Below are 13,536 nucleotides of genomic sequence, written 5' to 3' on the forward strand. Positions count from 1 at the left end.
AATCACCATTACAGTTGAATGGGCAACATACTGGTTCAGAATCACCATTACAGTTGAATGGGCAACATTGGTTCACACCATTAGTTGAATGGGCAACATACTGGTTCAGAGTCACCATTACAGTTGAATGGGCAACATACTGGTTCAGAATCACCATTACATGGGCAACATACAGTTGAATGGGCAACATACTGGTTCAGAGTCACCATTACAGTTGAATGGGCAACATACTGGTTCAGAGTCACCATTAGAGTTGAATGGGCAACATACTGGTTCAGAGTCACCATTACAGTTGAATGGGCAACATACTGGTTCAGAGTCACCATTAGAGTTGAATGGGCAACATACTGGTTCAGAGTCACCATTACAGTTGAATGGGCAACATACTGGTTCAGAGTCACCATTACAGTTGAATGGGCAACATACTGGTTCAGAGTCACCATTAGAGTTGAATGGGCAACATACTGGTTCAGAGTCACCATTAGAGTTGAATGGGCAACATACTGGTTCAGAGTCACCATTAGAGTTGAATGGGCAACATACTGGTTCAGAATCACCATTACAGTTGAATGGGCAACATACTGGTTCAGAGTCACCATTACAGTTGAATGGGCAACATACTGGTTCAGAATCACCATTACAGTTGAATGGGCAACATACTGGTTCAGAGTCACCATTACAGTTGAATGGGCAACATACTGGTTCAGAGTCACCATTAGAGTTGAATGGGCAACATACTGGTTCAGAGTCACCATTACAGTTGAATGGGCAACATACTGGTTCAGAGTCACCATTACAGTTGAATGGGCAACATACTGGTTCAGAGTCACCATTAGAGTTGAATGGGCAACATACTGGTTCAGAGTCACCATTACAGTTGAATGGGCAACATACTGGTTCAGAGTCACCATTAGAGTTGAATGGGCAACATACTGGTTCAGAGTCACCATTACAGTTGAATGGGCAACATACTGGTTCAGAGTCACCATTAGAGTTGAATGGGCAACATACTGGTTCAGAGTCACCATTACAGTTGAATGGGCAACATACTGGTTCAGAGTCACCATTACAGTTGAATGGGCAACATACTGGTTCAGAGTCACCATTAGAGTTGAATGGGCAACATACTGGTTCAGAGTCACCATTAGAGTTGAATGGGCAACATACTGGTTCAGAGTCACCATTAGAGTTGAATGGGCAACATACTGGTTCAGAGTCACCATTAGAGTAGTTGAATGGGCAACATACTGGTTCAGAGTCACCATTATAGTTGAATGGGCAACATACTGGTTCAGAAGTCCATTTCACATCATTCATCCACAAACCTTCATAGTGGAACAACCCTTGATCTGCAGACTTCAGATATGACCACAAGTATACCAAGTCTGGTTAAAACTGTTCAGCCAGTTCAACCAACAATAAAAGTGATATTGTTGCTTCACTGGAATTAATCATCATGGCACACTGAGGTAGGACCAGGGACGTAATCATCACAGTGAGGTAGGGCCAGGGAAGTAATCATCACAGTGAGGGCAACATAGGGCCAGGAATGGGCCAGTAATCATCACATGGGCCAGGTTCAAGAGTCACCATTACAGTTGAATCACAGTGAGGTAGGGCCAGGGAAGTAATCATCACACAGAGGTAGGGCCAGGGAAGTAATCATCACACAGAGGTAGGGCCAGGGAAGTAATCATCACACTGAGGTAGGGCCAGGGACGTAATCATCACAGTGAGGAAGGGCCAGGGAAGTAATCATCACACAGAGGTAGGGCCAGGGAAGTAATCATCACACAGAGGTAGGGCCAGGGAAGTAATCATCACACTGAGGTAGGGCCAGGGAAGTAATCATCACACAGAGGTAGGGCCAGGGAAGTAATCATCACACTGAGGTAGGACCAGGGAAGTACTCATCACACTGAGGTAGGGCCAGGGAAGTAATCATCACACTGAGGTAGGGCCAGGGAAGTAATCATCATGGCACAGTGAGGTAGGGCCAGGGAAGTAATCATCATGGCACACTGAGGTAGGGCCAGGGAAGTAATCATAGGTAGGGCCAGGGAAGTAATCATCATGGCACACTGAGGTAGGGCCAGGGAGGTAATCATCACACTGAGGTAGGACCAGGGAAGTAATCATCATGGCACACTGAGGTAGGGCCAGGGAAGTAATCATCACACTGAGGTAGGGCCAGGGAAGTAATCATCATGGCACACTGAGGTAGGGCCAGGGAAGTAATCATCACACTGAGGTAGGGCCAGGGAAGTAATCATCATGGCACACTGAGGTAGGGCCAGGGAAGTAATCATCACACTGAGGTAGGGCCAGGGAAGTAATCATCACAGTGAGGTAGGGCCAGGGAAGTAATCATCACACAGAGGTAGGGCCAGGGAAGTAATCATCACACTGAGGTAGGACCAGGGACGTAATCATCACAGTGAGGAAGGGCCAGGGAAGTAATCATCACACAGAGGTAGGGCCAGGGACGTAATCATCACAGTGAGGAAGGGCCAGGGAAGTAATCATCACACAGAGGTAGGGCCAGGGAAGTAATCATCACACAGAGGAAGGGCCAGGGAAGTAATCATCACACAGAGGTAGGGCCAGGGAAGTAATCATCATGGCACAGTGAGGTAGGGCCAGGGAAGTAATCATCACACTGAGGTAGGGCCAGGGAAGTAATCATCACACAGAGGTAGGGCCAGGGAAATAATCATCACACAGAGGAAGGGCCAGGGAAGTAATCATCACACAGAGGTAGGACCAGGGAAGTAATCATCACACAGAGGTAGGACCAGGGAAGTAATCATCACACAGAGGTAGGGCCAGGGAAGTAATCATCACACAGAGGTAGGGCCAGGGAAGTAATCATCACACTGAGGTAGGGCCAGGGAAGTAATCATCACACTGAGGTAGGACCAGGGAAGTAATCATCACACTGAGGTAGGGCCAGGGAAGTAATCATCACACAGAGGTAGGGCCAGGGAAGTAATCATCATGGCACAGTGAGGTAGGGCCAGGGAAGTAATCATCATGGAACACTGAGGTAGGGCCAGGAACCTCTGACACGTGTTGAGGAAAGCTGTCTTACTGAAAGCAGTGCCGTTCTTCTCTGGCTTAGTGGGCACCACCTTCAGATGTCTGCAGTACCGTTCGGCTCTGGCTAGGGGGCCCTAGTGAAGTGGTTGACCCTAGTGCTGTGGTTCTCAAACCTTTGTCCGTGACCCATCTCTAAAGAGGGGAGTTCAACTCACCGACACACCCACAGCGTCTCCTCTGTCTCCTTTATGCCCCATTATTCCGGGACGACCCTGTAGCGAGACAAACCACATCATTAATGGAATGATGGCAATATGACCACATTCTGTAGTGTTCTGCATTTGTGTAACCCAAAAGAGTGCTCTTGGGTTTAGGCACTATGTCACTAAAACACATTCTCACTGCCATTGTTATCATTTGTAGAGGACAAGGTTAAAAGAACGTCTCAAATCATAATGTGCGGTACTTACCGGACGACCAGGATAGCCATATTCTCCTTTGGGTCCTTCTGGCCCAATGGGACCCTGTAAAAAACAACAAAGCAGCAGTGTTTCCCTTTGCATTTCAACCCTCAGCAGGTACACGTGCTGACAAAGATACAGTTGAAGTCGGAAGTTTACATACAATTAGGTTGGAGTCATTAAAACTCGTTTTTCAACCACTCCACAAATTTCTTGTTAACAGACTAGTTTTGGCAAGTCGGTTAGGACATCTACTTTGTGCATGACACAAGTAATTCTTCCAACAACTGTTTACAGACAGATTATTTCACTTATAATTCACTGTATCCCAATTCTAGTGGGTCAGAAGTTTACATACACTAAGTTGACTGTGCCTTTAAACAGCTTGGAAAATTCCAGAAAATTATGTAATGGCTTTAGAAGCTTCTGATAGGCTACTTGACATCATTTGAGTCAATTGGAGGTGTACCTGTGGATGTATTTCAAGGCCTACCTTCAAACTCAGTGCCTCTTTGCTTGACATCATGGGAAAATCAAAAGAAATCAGCCAAGACCTCAGAAAGGAAATTGTAGACCTCCACAAGTCTGATTCATCATTGGGAGCAATTTCCAAAAGCCTTTAGGTACCACGTTCATCTGTACAAACAATAGTACGCAAGTATAAACACCATGGGATCACGCAGCCATCATACCACTCAGGAAGTAGACATGTTCTGTCTCCTTGAGATTAACGTATTTTGGTGCGAAAAGTGCAAAACAATTCCAGAACAACAGCAAAGGACCTTGTGAAGATGCTGGAGGAAACAGGTACAAAAGTATCTATATCCACAGTAAAACAAGTCCTACATCGACATAACCTGATGGGCCGCTCAGCAAGGACGAAGTCACTGCTCCAAAACCCCCTTAAAAAAGCCAAACTACGGTTTACAACTGCACATGGGGACAAAGATCATACTTTTTGGAGAAATGTCCTCTGGTCTGATGAAACAAAAATAAAACTGTTTGGCCACAATGACCATCGTTATGTTTGGAGGAGAAAGGGGGAGGCTTGCAAGCCGAAGAACACCATTCCAACCGTGACGCACGGGGGTGGCAGCATCATGTTGTGGGGGTGCTTTGCTGCAGGAGGGACTGGTGCACTTCACAAAATAGATGGCATCATGAGGGAGGAAAATGATGTGAATATATTTGCTTGGTCGCAAATGGGTCTTCCATATGGACAATGACCCCATGCATACTTCCAAAGATGTGGCAAAACGGCTTAAGGACAACAAAGTCAAGGTATTGGAGTATTGGAGACCATCACAAAGCCCTGACCTCAATCCTGTAGAAAATTCGTGGGCAGAACTGAAAAGGCGTGTGTGAGCAAGGAGGCCTACAAACCTGACTCAGTTACACCAGCTCTGTCAGGAGGAATGGGCCAAAATTCACCCAACTTATTGTGGGAAGCTTGTGGAAGGCTACCCGAAACGTTTGACCCAAGTTATGAAATTTAAAGTCAATGCTACCAAATAGTAATTGAGTGTATGTGAACTTCTGGCCCATTGGGAATGAAAGAAAGACAAATAATTCTCTCTATTATTATTCTGACATTTCACATTCTAACAATAAAGTGGTGATCCTAACTGACCTAAGACAGGAGATTTTTACTATGATTAAATGTCAGGAAATTTGATAAACTGAGTTTAAATGTATTTGGCTAAGGTGTATGTATACTTCCGATTTCAACTGTATATCCTCATGAAGCTACATCCTGATGAAGATACATCGCAGGTCCGTAATATTCCCGAAAATATACATTGTCTGGATAGGGGGCCTAGAGGCAGGCCTGTATGTGCATATGCAAAAAAAGGTTCCAGAACACTTTGAATGAAAGCAGCTGCTGCAACACCACAAGAGAAGATGTTGAGGAGGAGGGGGGTTACTACAAAGGGTAGTGTCAGATTAAGAAGCCAATAAAGTCTTACCGTAACTCCAGCTGGCCCAGGAACACCACAATCGCCCTGCGAAAGAGTGAAGATACAAAGTGGATCGTCTGACACAAGTATCGAACTTTGACCCGAGGAAATAGCGTGCGTGTAAGACTAACCTTGATCCCTTTGGGGCCCTGTGGCCCTGTGAGTTCAGACATCATAGACCTGTCTGCTGCAACCATGGCCCCTGGCTCACCCTGCAAACACACGTGACCAATAACACGATATACATACAGACACACACTCGCAGTCAAATGACAATAAGACGATATACATACAATCAAATGACAATCATACATACTGTAGACACATGAGCACAACCCCTCCTCCGTACACACACCCAGGGGTAATGTGCAGCACATGCATGTTGAAGCAGCATGAGCACCTCTCAGAGAAAGGAAAACATTACATAATAATCTCATTCATGTTGTTCCACAGACCTTGGGACTGAAGCATATTGTCTATGGCTGCTCAGTCTGGAACCCATTAGCAGGCTTATACACATCAATGCCCTGAGTGCAGCAACCGGGGTCCTAGCTTTAATCATAAGCACTGCCGTTCAGTTTCACACTTTCAATTGATTGAAACCCAAAAGTCTTTGAGCCTGTATATTAGATGTTGATTCAGTCCAGTGCAGAAAAGGTCACATAGTATTTATTACATTTTAGCAGACGCTCTTATCCAGAGGGGCTTACACTAGTGAGTGCATACATTTTCGTACTGGTCCCCCGTAGCCTGGAGGCCCATGGGAATCGACCCCACAACCGTGGCATTGCGAGTGCCATGTGCTACCATCTGAGCCACAACGGGACACAATAGGAAATCCTGGGCTTTTCAGTGGTTTCCTTTTCACATGGTGACCCTAGCGGAATTCTGGCCCTAGCGGAATTCTGGCCCTAGCGGAATTCTGGCCCTAGTGGAATTCTGGCCCTAGCGGAATTCTGGCCCTAGTGGAATTCCGGCCCTAGCGGAATTCTGGCCCTAGTGGAATTCTGGCCCTAGCGGAATTCTGGCCCTAGCGGAATTCTGGCCCCAGTGGAATTCTGGCCCTAGCGGAATTCTGACTCTAGTGGAATTCTGACCCTAGTGGAATTCTGACCCTAGTGGAATTCTGACCCTAGCGGAATTCTGACTCTAGCGGAATTCTGACCCTAGTGGAATTCTGACCCTAGTGGAATTCTGGCCCTAGTGTAATTCCGGCCCTAGCGGAATTCTGACCCCAGTGGAATTCTGGCCCTAGCGGAATTCTGACTCTAGTGGAATTCTGACCCTAGTGGAATTCTGACCCTAGCGGAATTCTGACTCTAGCAAAATTCTGACCCTAGCGGAATTCTGACCCTAGTGGAATTCTGACCCTAGTGGAATTCTGACCCTAGCGGAATTCTGACTCAAGTGGAATTCTGAGCATAGCGGAATTCTTAAAGGGATAGTGCGTAATTTTTCAACTTCCCCAGAGTCAGATGAACTCATAGATACCATTTGTATGTCTCTGCATGCAATTTGAAGGAAGTTGAAGGTAGTTTCACGAGCCATTGCTAACTGGCATTAGAGCAATGGACTAGAAGCTGTTCCTGTAGAATTCGTCATTGCGCTAACACTACTGTTCATAGCGACTTCTTTCAAACTGCATGCAGAGACATAAAACATGTATACCATTAGTTCATCTGATTCTGGCAAGTAGAAAAAGTTCTTAGTTGCCAAAATGTGGAACTATCCTGTTAACATGAAAACACACAACACACACACTTACCTTTAAGCCTGGGGGCCCTATGGTCCCTGGATTCCCCAAGTCACCCTTTGGACCCCGTGGCCCCTGGGAATTATCATAGTAAATGTAGGTAAATAACCAAAATAAATCCATCAACTAGAACAGACACATCTATAACAGCCATACACATAGGCAGACAGCGGGCCGGATCCGGGCCCAGAACAGGGTCAATACAAACCAGACACATCTACAATAGCTATACTCATAGGCAGACAGCGGGCCGGATCCGGGTCCAGAACAGGGTCAATACAAACCAACCAATCAATTTTTTTTTTTTTTTTTAGGAATTCGGTCAGGATTCGACTCCTGGTATCATATGAACACACATAAGACATGGAACAGTTGTAGAATTGCAAGAAATTTGTTTTAAAACTGCTACAGTTTCCCTTTGCTCGATGGCATAATGGGGCGAATATCCATCAGGACCTTTGCCACCTAGGAAATGTGTGTGACTGGACCTTATCCAATAGTATGAGAACCCTGATCGACTACAACAGTATCTCTCTCCTATCAGTAAGTATCTGTCCAACTGCACAGTATAAAGTTTGCACTGTCAAGTTCATCCCAAAAGCGTGTTCCGCATACTGTATATTCTGCAATAGAGAAAGGACAGACACAATACCATGGTAACCCTACCAACAGATCCTCTGAGCAGTAAGAGAGAAAAATCTGATTTGTCTTTTACTATCGTATGAATTATGGACCCATACAAAAACAAAAAAAATAGTATGTTTCAAGGTCCTGTCAAGGTTCCAATGAATCCAACAAAATGACAGACACACTGTAAAATTAACCTCCAGTAACAGATAAATATAGATACATGCATCTCTCATAGCCTGGACCTAATTGTCTTTTGGGACACACAGATAAATATAGATACATGCATCTCTCATAGCCTGGACCTAATTGTCTTTTGGGACACACAGATAAATATAGATACATGCATCTCTCATAGCCTGGACCTGATTGTGTTTTGGGACACAAAAAAAACCATTTACACCAATTTTATGACCAAATTTTATGAAGAAATCTTTGATGTGATTCCAGCCATTTCTCAACATAATTAGCTTTTTTTGGGGAGTGAGTACGTCAAACCCACAACAGTGTTCTGTCACATAATCTTATTAAGGCCATTTGAAGAACATCAAGAGGGCAATCTGAAAACATATTAACACACACACACACACACACACACACACACACACAGTCTACTCACCCTGAGTCCCTGAGATTCCAGCAGCCCTGACAAGTTAAACACACCCTCTGTATCACTGAGCAGGACCTGAGGTAAGACAGAGAGGAGAGACATTGAGATCACTATCAACATCCATGTTAAAACTATTCTATCAGAGAGCATCAGTAGGGGTGATAACAATGACTTTAATAACACCTAATTACTTTCTAACATCCTCTTACATCCTGGAGGTTGATAACAGGTCCCGAAGACCCAGGAGGTCCTGGAGGGCCGGGGAAACTGAAACCGTCCTGACCTCTCTCTCCCTGAAAACAGAACACAAGGTTAGATTAACCAAGAACAGGGCCAGCCTGGTTGGCTCCAGAAGGATTAGCTCATAAAAGATTAACAGGAACGGAGTCAGGAGGAGTGATAGTGTACCTTTGGTCCCATATCACCTTGGTCCCCCTTCGCTCCCTGCATGGAAGAAATGGCAAACAACTATCATGACAAAAGAGAACTGAGACCTGAGACCGTTTTATGATGAACCTACAAGAACAACTGTAAAGAGGATAAAGATAGATTAGAATACTATAACAATCAGGAAAGGAGAGAGATTGAATTGGACGGTAAAAATCAGGTGATGTACTGACCGTATGCCCTGGCAGTCCATCTAGCCCAGAGGCCCCGGCTGCTCCTGGAGCACCAGGCTCCCCCTAGAGGAACACAGAGGAAATGGTTGAGGGGAAGGTTTTAGACCTTTAGATGCCTGTGAGTGACCCACCCACCTAACATAGCCCAAAATTGGCCCAAAATCTACCTCATCTGAGTAATTAATGAGTGAGACTTCTGAAAACCTCTTTATCGTAATGAGGAGATTGTAGATGAATTACTCTTTTCTATATGAATCACATCTACAGTTGGGAATTGTACGAGGGCATAGATGCTTAGTACTTTGGGAATTGCTGGTGGTGGGTATGCAGATGATGTACAGTCCCTGAGAGGGTTAAAAAGCAAGATGGCCATCTCTGGCCCTGCCTGGGCACATATGTGTCAGAGAGGAATTCATTGGAAATTAGCGGAATAATAGGAACCACATGGTGCGGAAGTCGGCACTTCCTCTCTGAGGATAAATGGGAACCAGTTGAGTCGAGAGGACGCACCTTTACCGCTACACCAGGAAGCCCGTCCTGCCCGTCTTCGCCCTGTCAGGGAGAAACAAAATGGCGATCAGTATGGGAACTTTTTACAGGTATGTGGAAGCACATATTCTGACACACAGAGAGAGGAAGACATTGAGAGAGAGATACATTACAGTGCATTCAGAAAGTATTCAGACCCCTTCACTTTTTCCACATTTTGTTATGTTACAGTCTTATTCTAAATGTAATAACAAATATATATTTTTATTCTCATTAATCTCTATACAATACCCTATAATGACAAAGCAAAAACAAGGTTTCAAAAAATACTTTCCGAATGCACTGTGTGCCACAGATGTTTTAATTATTAGCTTGGTCTACTAGAAGCCCATTAGAAGTATTGTAAGATTTCGATCCTATGATCTTATACACCACCAGACATGCCACCAGGGGTCTTTTCATAGTCCCCAAATCCAGAACAAATTCAAGAAAACGTACAGTATTATATAGAGCCCTTATTTAATGGAATGTCCTTCCATCTCATTTTACTTAAATAAACAGCAAACCTGGTTTCAAAAAACAGATAAAGCAACACCTCACGGCACAACGCCTCTCCCCTATTGGACCTAGATAGTTTGTGTGTATGTATTGATATATAGGCTACGTGTTCCTTTAAGAAAATGGATGTAGTTCTGTCCTTGAGCTGTTGTCTATTAATGTTCTGTATTATGTTTCACGTTCTGTGTTCTGTGTGGAACCCCAGGAAGGGTTGCTGCTGCTATAGCAACAGCTAATGGGCATCCTAATAAAATACCAAAATACCAAAATATGCTTGATTGATTCTATGATTCATATGACTGATACTTTAAGTGGCGTGCAGTAGGATGTGAACAAGGGCCTTCTAGATAAGGAGTGGCGTGCAGTAGGATGTGAACAAGGGCCTTCTAGATAAGGAGTGGCGTGCAGTAGGATGTGAACAAGGGCCTTCTAGATAAGGAGTGGCGTGCAGTAGGATGTGAACAAGGGCCTTCTAGATAAGGAGTGGCGTGCAGTAGGATGTGAACAAGGGCCTTCTAGATAAGGAGTGGCGTGCAGTAGGACTGAACAAGGGCCTTCTAGATAAGGAGTGGCGTGCAGTAGGACTGAACAAGGGCCTTCTAGGTAACGAGTGGCGTGCAGTAGGATGTGAACAAGGGCCTTCTAGATAAGGAGTGGCGTGCAGTAGGACTGAACAAGGGCCTTCTAGATAAGGAGTGGCGTGCAGTAGGACTGAACAAGGGCCTTCTAGATAAGGAGTGGCGTGCAGTAGGACTGAACAAGGGCCTTCTAGATAAGGAGTGGCGTGCAGTAGGATGTGAACAAGGGCCTTCTAGATAAGGAGTGGCGTGCAGTAGGACTGAACAAGGGCCTTCTAGATAAGGAGTGGCCTTCTAGATGCAGTAGGACTGAACAAGGGCCTTCTAGATAAGGAGTGGCGTGCAGTAGGACTGAACAAGGAACCTTCTAGTTAACGAGTGGCGTGCAGTAGGACTGAACAAGGGCCTTCTAGATAAGGAGTGGCATGCAGTAGGACTGAACAAGGAACCTTCTAGATAAGGAGTGGCATGCAGTAGGACTGAACAAGGGCCTTCTAGATAAGGAGTGGCGTGCAGTAGGATGTGAAGAAGGGCCTTCTAGATAAGGAGTGGCATGCAGTAGGACTGAACAAGGAACCTTCTAGTTAACGAGTGGCGTGCAGTAGGACTGAACAAGGGCCTTCTAGATAAGGAGTGGCGTGCAGTAGGACTGAACAAGGAACCTTCTAGGTAACGAGTGGCATGCAGTAGGACTGAACAAGGAACCTTCTAGATAACGAGTGGCGTGCAGTAGGACTGAACAAGGAACCTTCTAGTTAACGAGTGGCGTGCAGTAGGACTGAACAAGGAACCTTCTAGATAAGGAGATGTTTGTCTTATACCACACTCAGTGGTGAAACAAGTGAGTCACACTTCACACCAATGATCTAATACACGTTCACATTTTAGACAAACTACTGTGTCTAGTATATACAGACTACTGTGTCTAGTATATACAGACTACTGTGTCTAGTATATACAGACTACTGTGTCTAGTATATACAGACTACTGTGTCTAGTATATACAGACTACTGTGTCTAGTATATACAGACTACTGTGTCTAGTATATACAGACTACTGTGTCTAGTATATACAGACTACTGTGTCTAGTATATACAGACTACTGTGTCTAGTATATACAGACTACTGTGTCTAGTATATACAGACTACTGTGTCTAGTATATACAGACTACTGTGTCTAGAAAAACAGACGACTGTGTCTAGAAAAACAGACGACTGTGTCTAGCATACATGAGAACATCCAAGAGTCACGAAAATACTGCCGACGGCAAGTATACGTTGACTTTGATGTCAGGTTGAAGTGTGTTTTTCGGATGGATATCAATGGTACAGGATATTGTATTGAAACATGCCTGATAGGTACATTGAGTAAAGCCAGTATGTCAGTGATAGAAGACACGAGGGACTACCTTAGGTCCTGGACGGCCAGGTTTGTCAATAGGTCCCTGTGGAAAGCACCAGAAAAATAATTATTGTCAGTATTAATCGTACTTATTTTCATATTAATATCAGACTTATGAGCGAAAGGGTTGAAGTCCCCAGCAGCGGCATAAGAAACCACTCTTTGTGTTCGAACCTGAATACTTCTGGCCATCACTGCCCCAAAGCCACCCAGTTCCCTAGAACCCTTCATGTCCTGCAAACAACATACAGTCAATGACAACTGATGTGTGCTAATGAAACATCTGGCACAAAATGGCTGCCGGGCATCACTAAGGTGGGTGGCTACACATTGGCAGAGAAGTAGAGGCGAAACGAGATGATTTACTACGCCCCAAAATCTATCCTCGTGAGATAAGAATGCAACATACGTCAAATCAAATGAGATGTTATTAGTCACATGCACCGAATACAGTAAATTGCTTACTTACAAATCGCCTAACAAACAATGCAGTTTAAAAAAAATAAGGATAAGAATAAGAAATAAAAGTAACAAGTAATTAAAGAGCAGCAGTAAAATAACAATAGCGAGACTATATACAGGGGGGGTACCGGTACAGAGTAAATGTCCTTGGGCACCGGTTAGTTGAGGTAATATGTACATGTAGGTAGAGTTATTAAAGTGACTATGCATAGATGATAACAATAGAGAGTAGTAGCGGTGCAAAGGGGGGGGGGGGCAATGCAAATAGTCTGGGTAGCCATTTGATTAAATGTTCAGGAGTCTTACGGCTTGGAGGTAGAAGCTGTTTAGAAGCTTCTTGGACCTAGACTTGGCGCTCCAGTGCCACTTGCAATGCGGTAGCAGAGATAACATTCTATGACTAGGGTGGCTGGAGTCTGACAATTTTTAGGGCCTTCCTCTGACACCACCTGGTATAGAGGTCCTGGATAGCAGGAAGCTTGTCCCCAGTGATGTACTGGGCTGCCTTGCGGTCGAAGGCCGAGCAGTTGCCATACCAGGCAGTGATGCAACCAGTCAAGATGCTCTTGATGTGGCAGCTGTATAACCTTTTGAGGATCTGAAGAGCCGTGCCAAATCTTTTCAGTCTCCTGAGGGGGAATAGGTTTTGTCGTGCCCTCTTCACGACTGTCTTAGTGTGCTTGTACCTTGTTCGTTTGTTGGTGATGTGGGCACCAAGGAACTTGAAGCTGTCAACCTGCTCCACTGTAGCCTCGTTGATGAGAATGGGGGCATGCTTAGTCCTCTTTTTCTGTAGTCCACGATCATCTCCTTTGTCTTGATCAAGTTGAAGGAGAGGTTGTCCTGGCACCATATGGCCAGGTCTCTGACCTCCTCCCTATAGGCTGTCTCGTTGTTGTCGGTGATCAGACCTACCACTGTTGCGTCATCAGCAAATTTAATAACGGTGTTCGAGTCGTGCCTGGCCGTGCAGTCATG

At 44.9% G+C, this 13,536-nt stretch overlaps 1 protein-coding gene across 1 annotated transcript in view; it reads right to left on the minus strand.

The window, feature by feature from the left end:
* Positions 1–13,536, minus strand: part of LOC115104477 (collagen alpha-1(XVIII) chain-like) — a 114,892-nt gene that overhangs the window by 14,647 nt on the left and 86,709 nt on the right. Inside the window, exons 17-27 of the mRNA XM_065006902.1 lie at positions 12,104–12,139; positions 9,579–9,620; positions 9,069–9,131; positions 8,857–8,892; positions 8,658–8,741; positions 8,458–8,523; positions 7,224–7,286; positions 5,590–5,670; positions 5,468–5,503; positions 3,510–3,563; positions 3,255–3,311 (exon numbers count right to left, since the gene is read on the minus strand). Of these exons, the coding sequence (XP_064862974.1) occupies positions 3,255–3,311; positions 3,510–3,563; positions 5,468–5,503; positions 5,590–5,670; positions 7,224–7,286; positions 8,458–8,523; positions 8,658–8,741; positions 8,857–8,892; positions 9,069–9,131; positions 9,579–9,620; positions 12,104–12,139 (618 nt within the window). The remainder of the gene's footprint in view (positions 1–3,254; positions 3,312–3,509; positions 3,564–5,467; positions 5,504–5,589; positions 5,671–7,223; positions 7,287–8,457; positions 8,524–8,657; positions 8,742–8,856; positions 8,893–9,068; positions 9,132–9,578; positions 9,621–12,103; positions 12,140–13,536) is intronic.

This window comes from Oncorhynchus nerka, linkage group LG22, assembly GCF_034236695.1.
Source record: "Oncorhynchus nerka isolate Pitt River linkage group LG22, Oner_Uvic_2.0, whole genome shotgun sequence".
In the NCBI taxonomy this organism is placed as follows: domain Eukaryota; kingdom Metazoa; phylum Chordata; class Actinopteri; order Salmoniformes; family Salmonidae; genus Oncorhynchus; species Oncorhynchus nerka.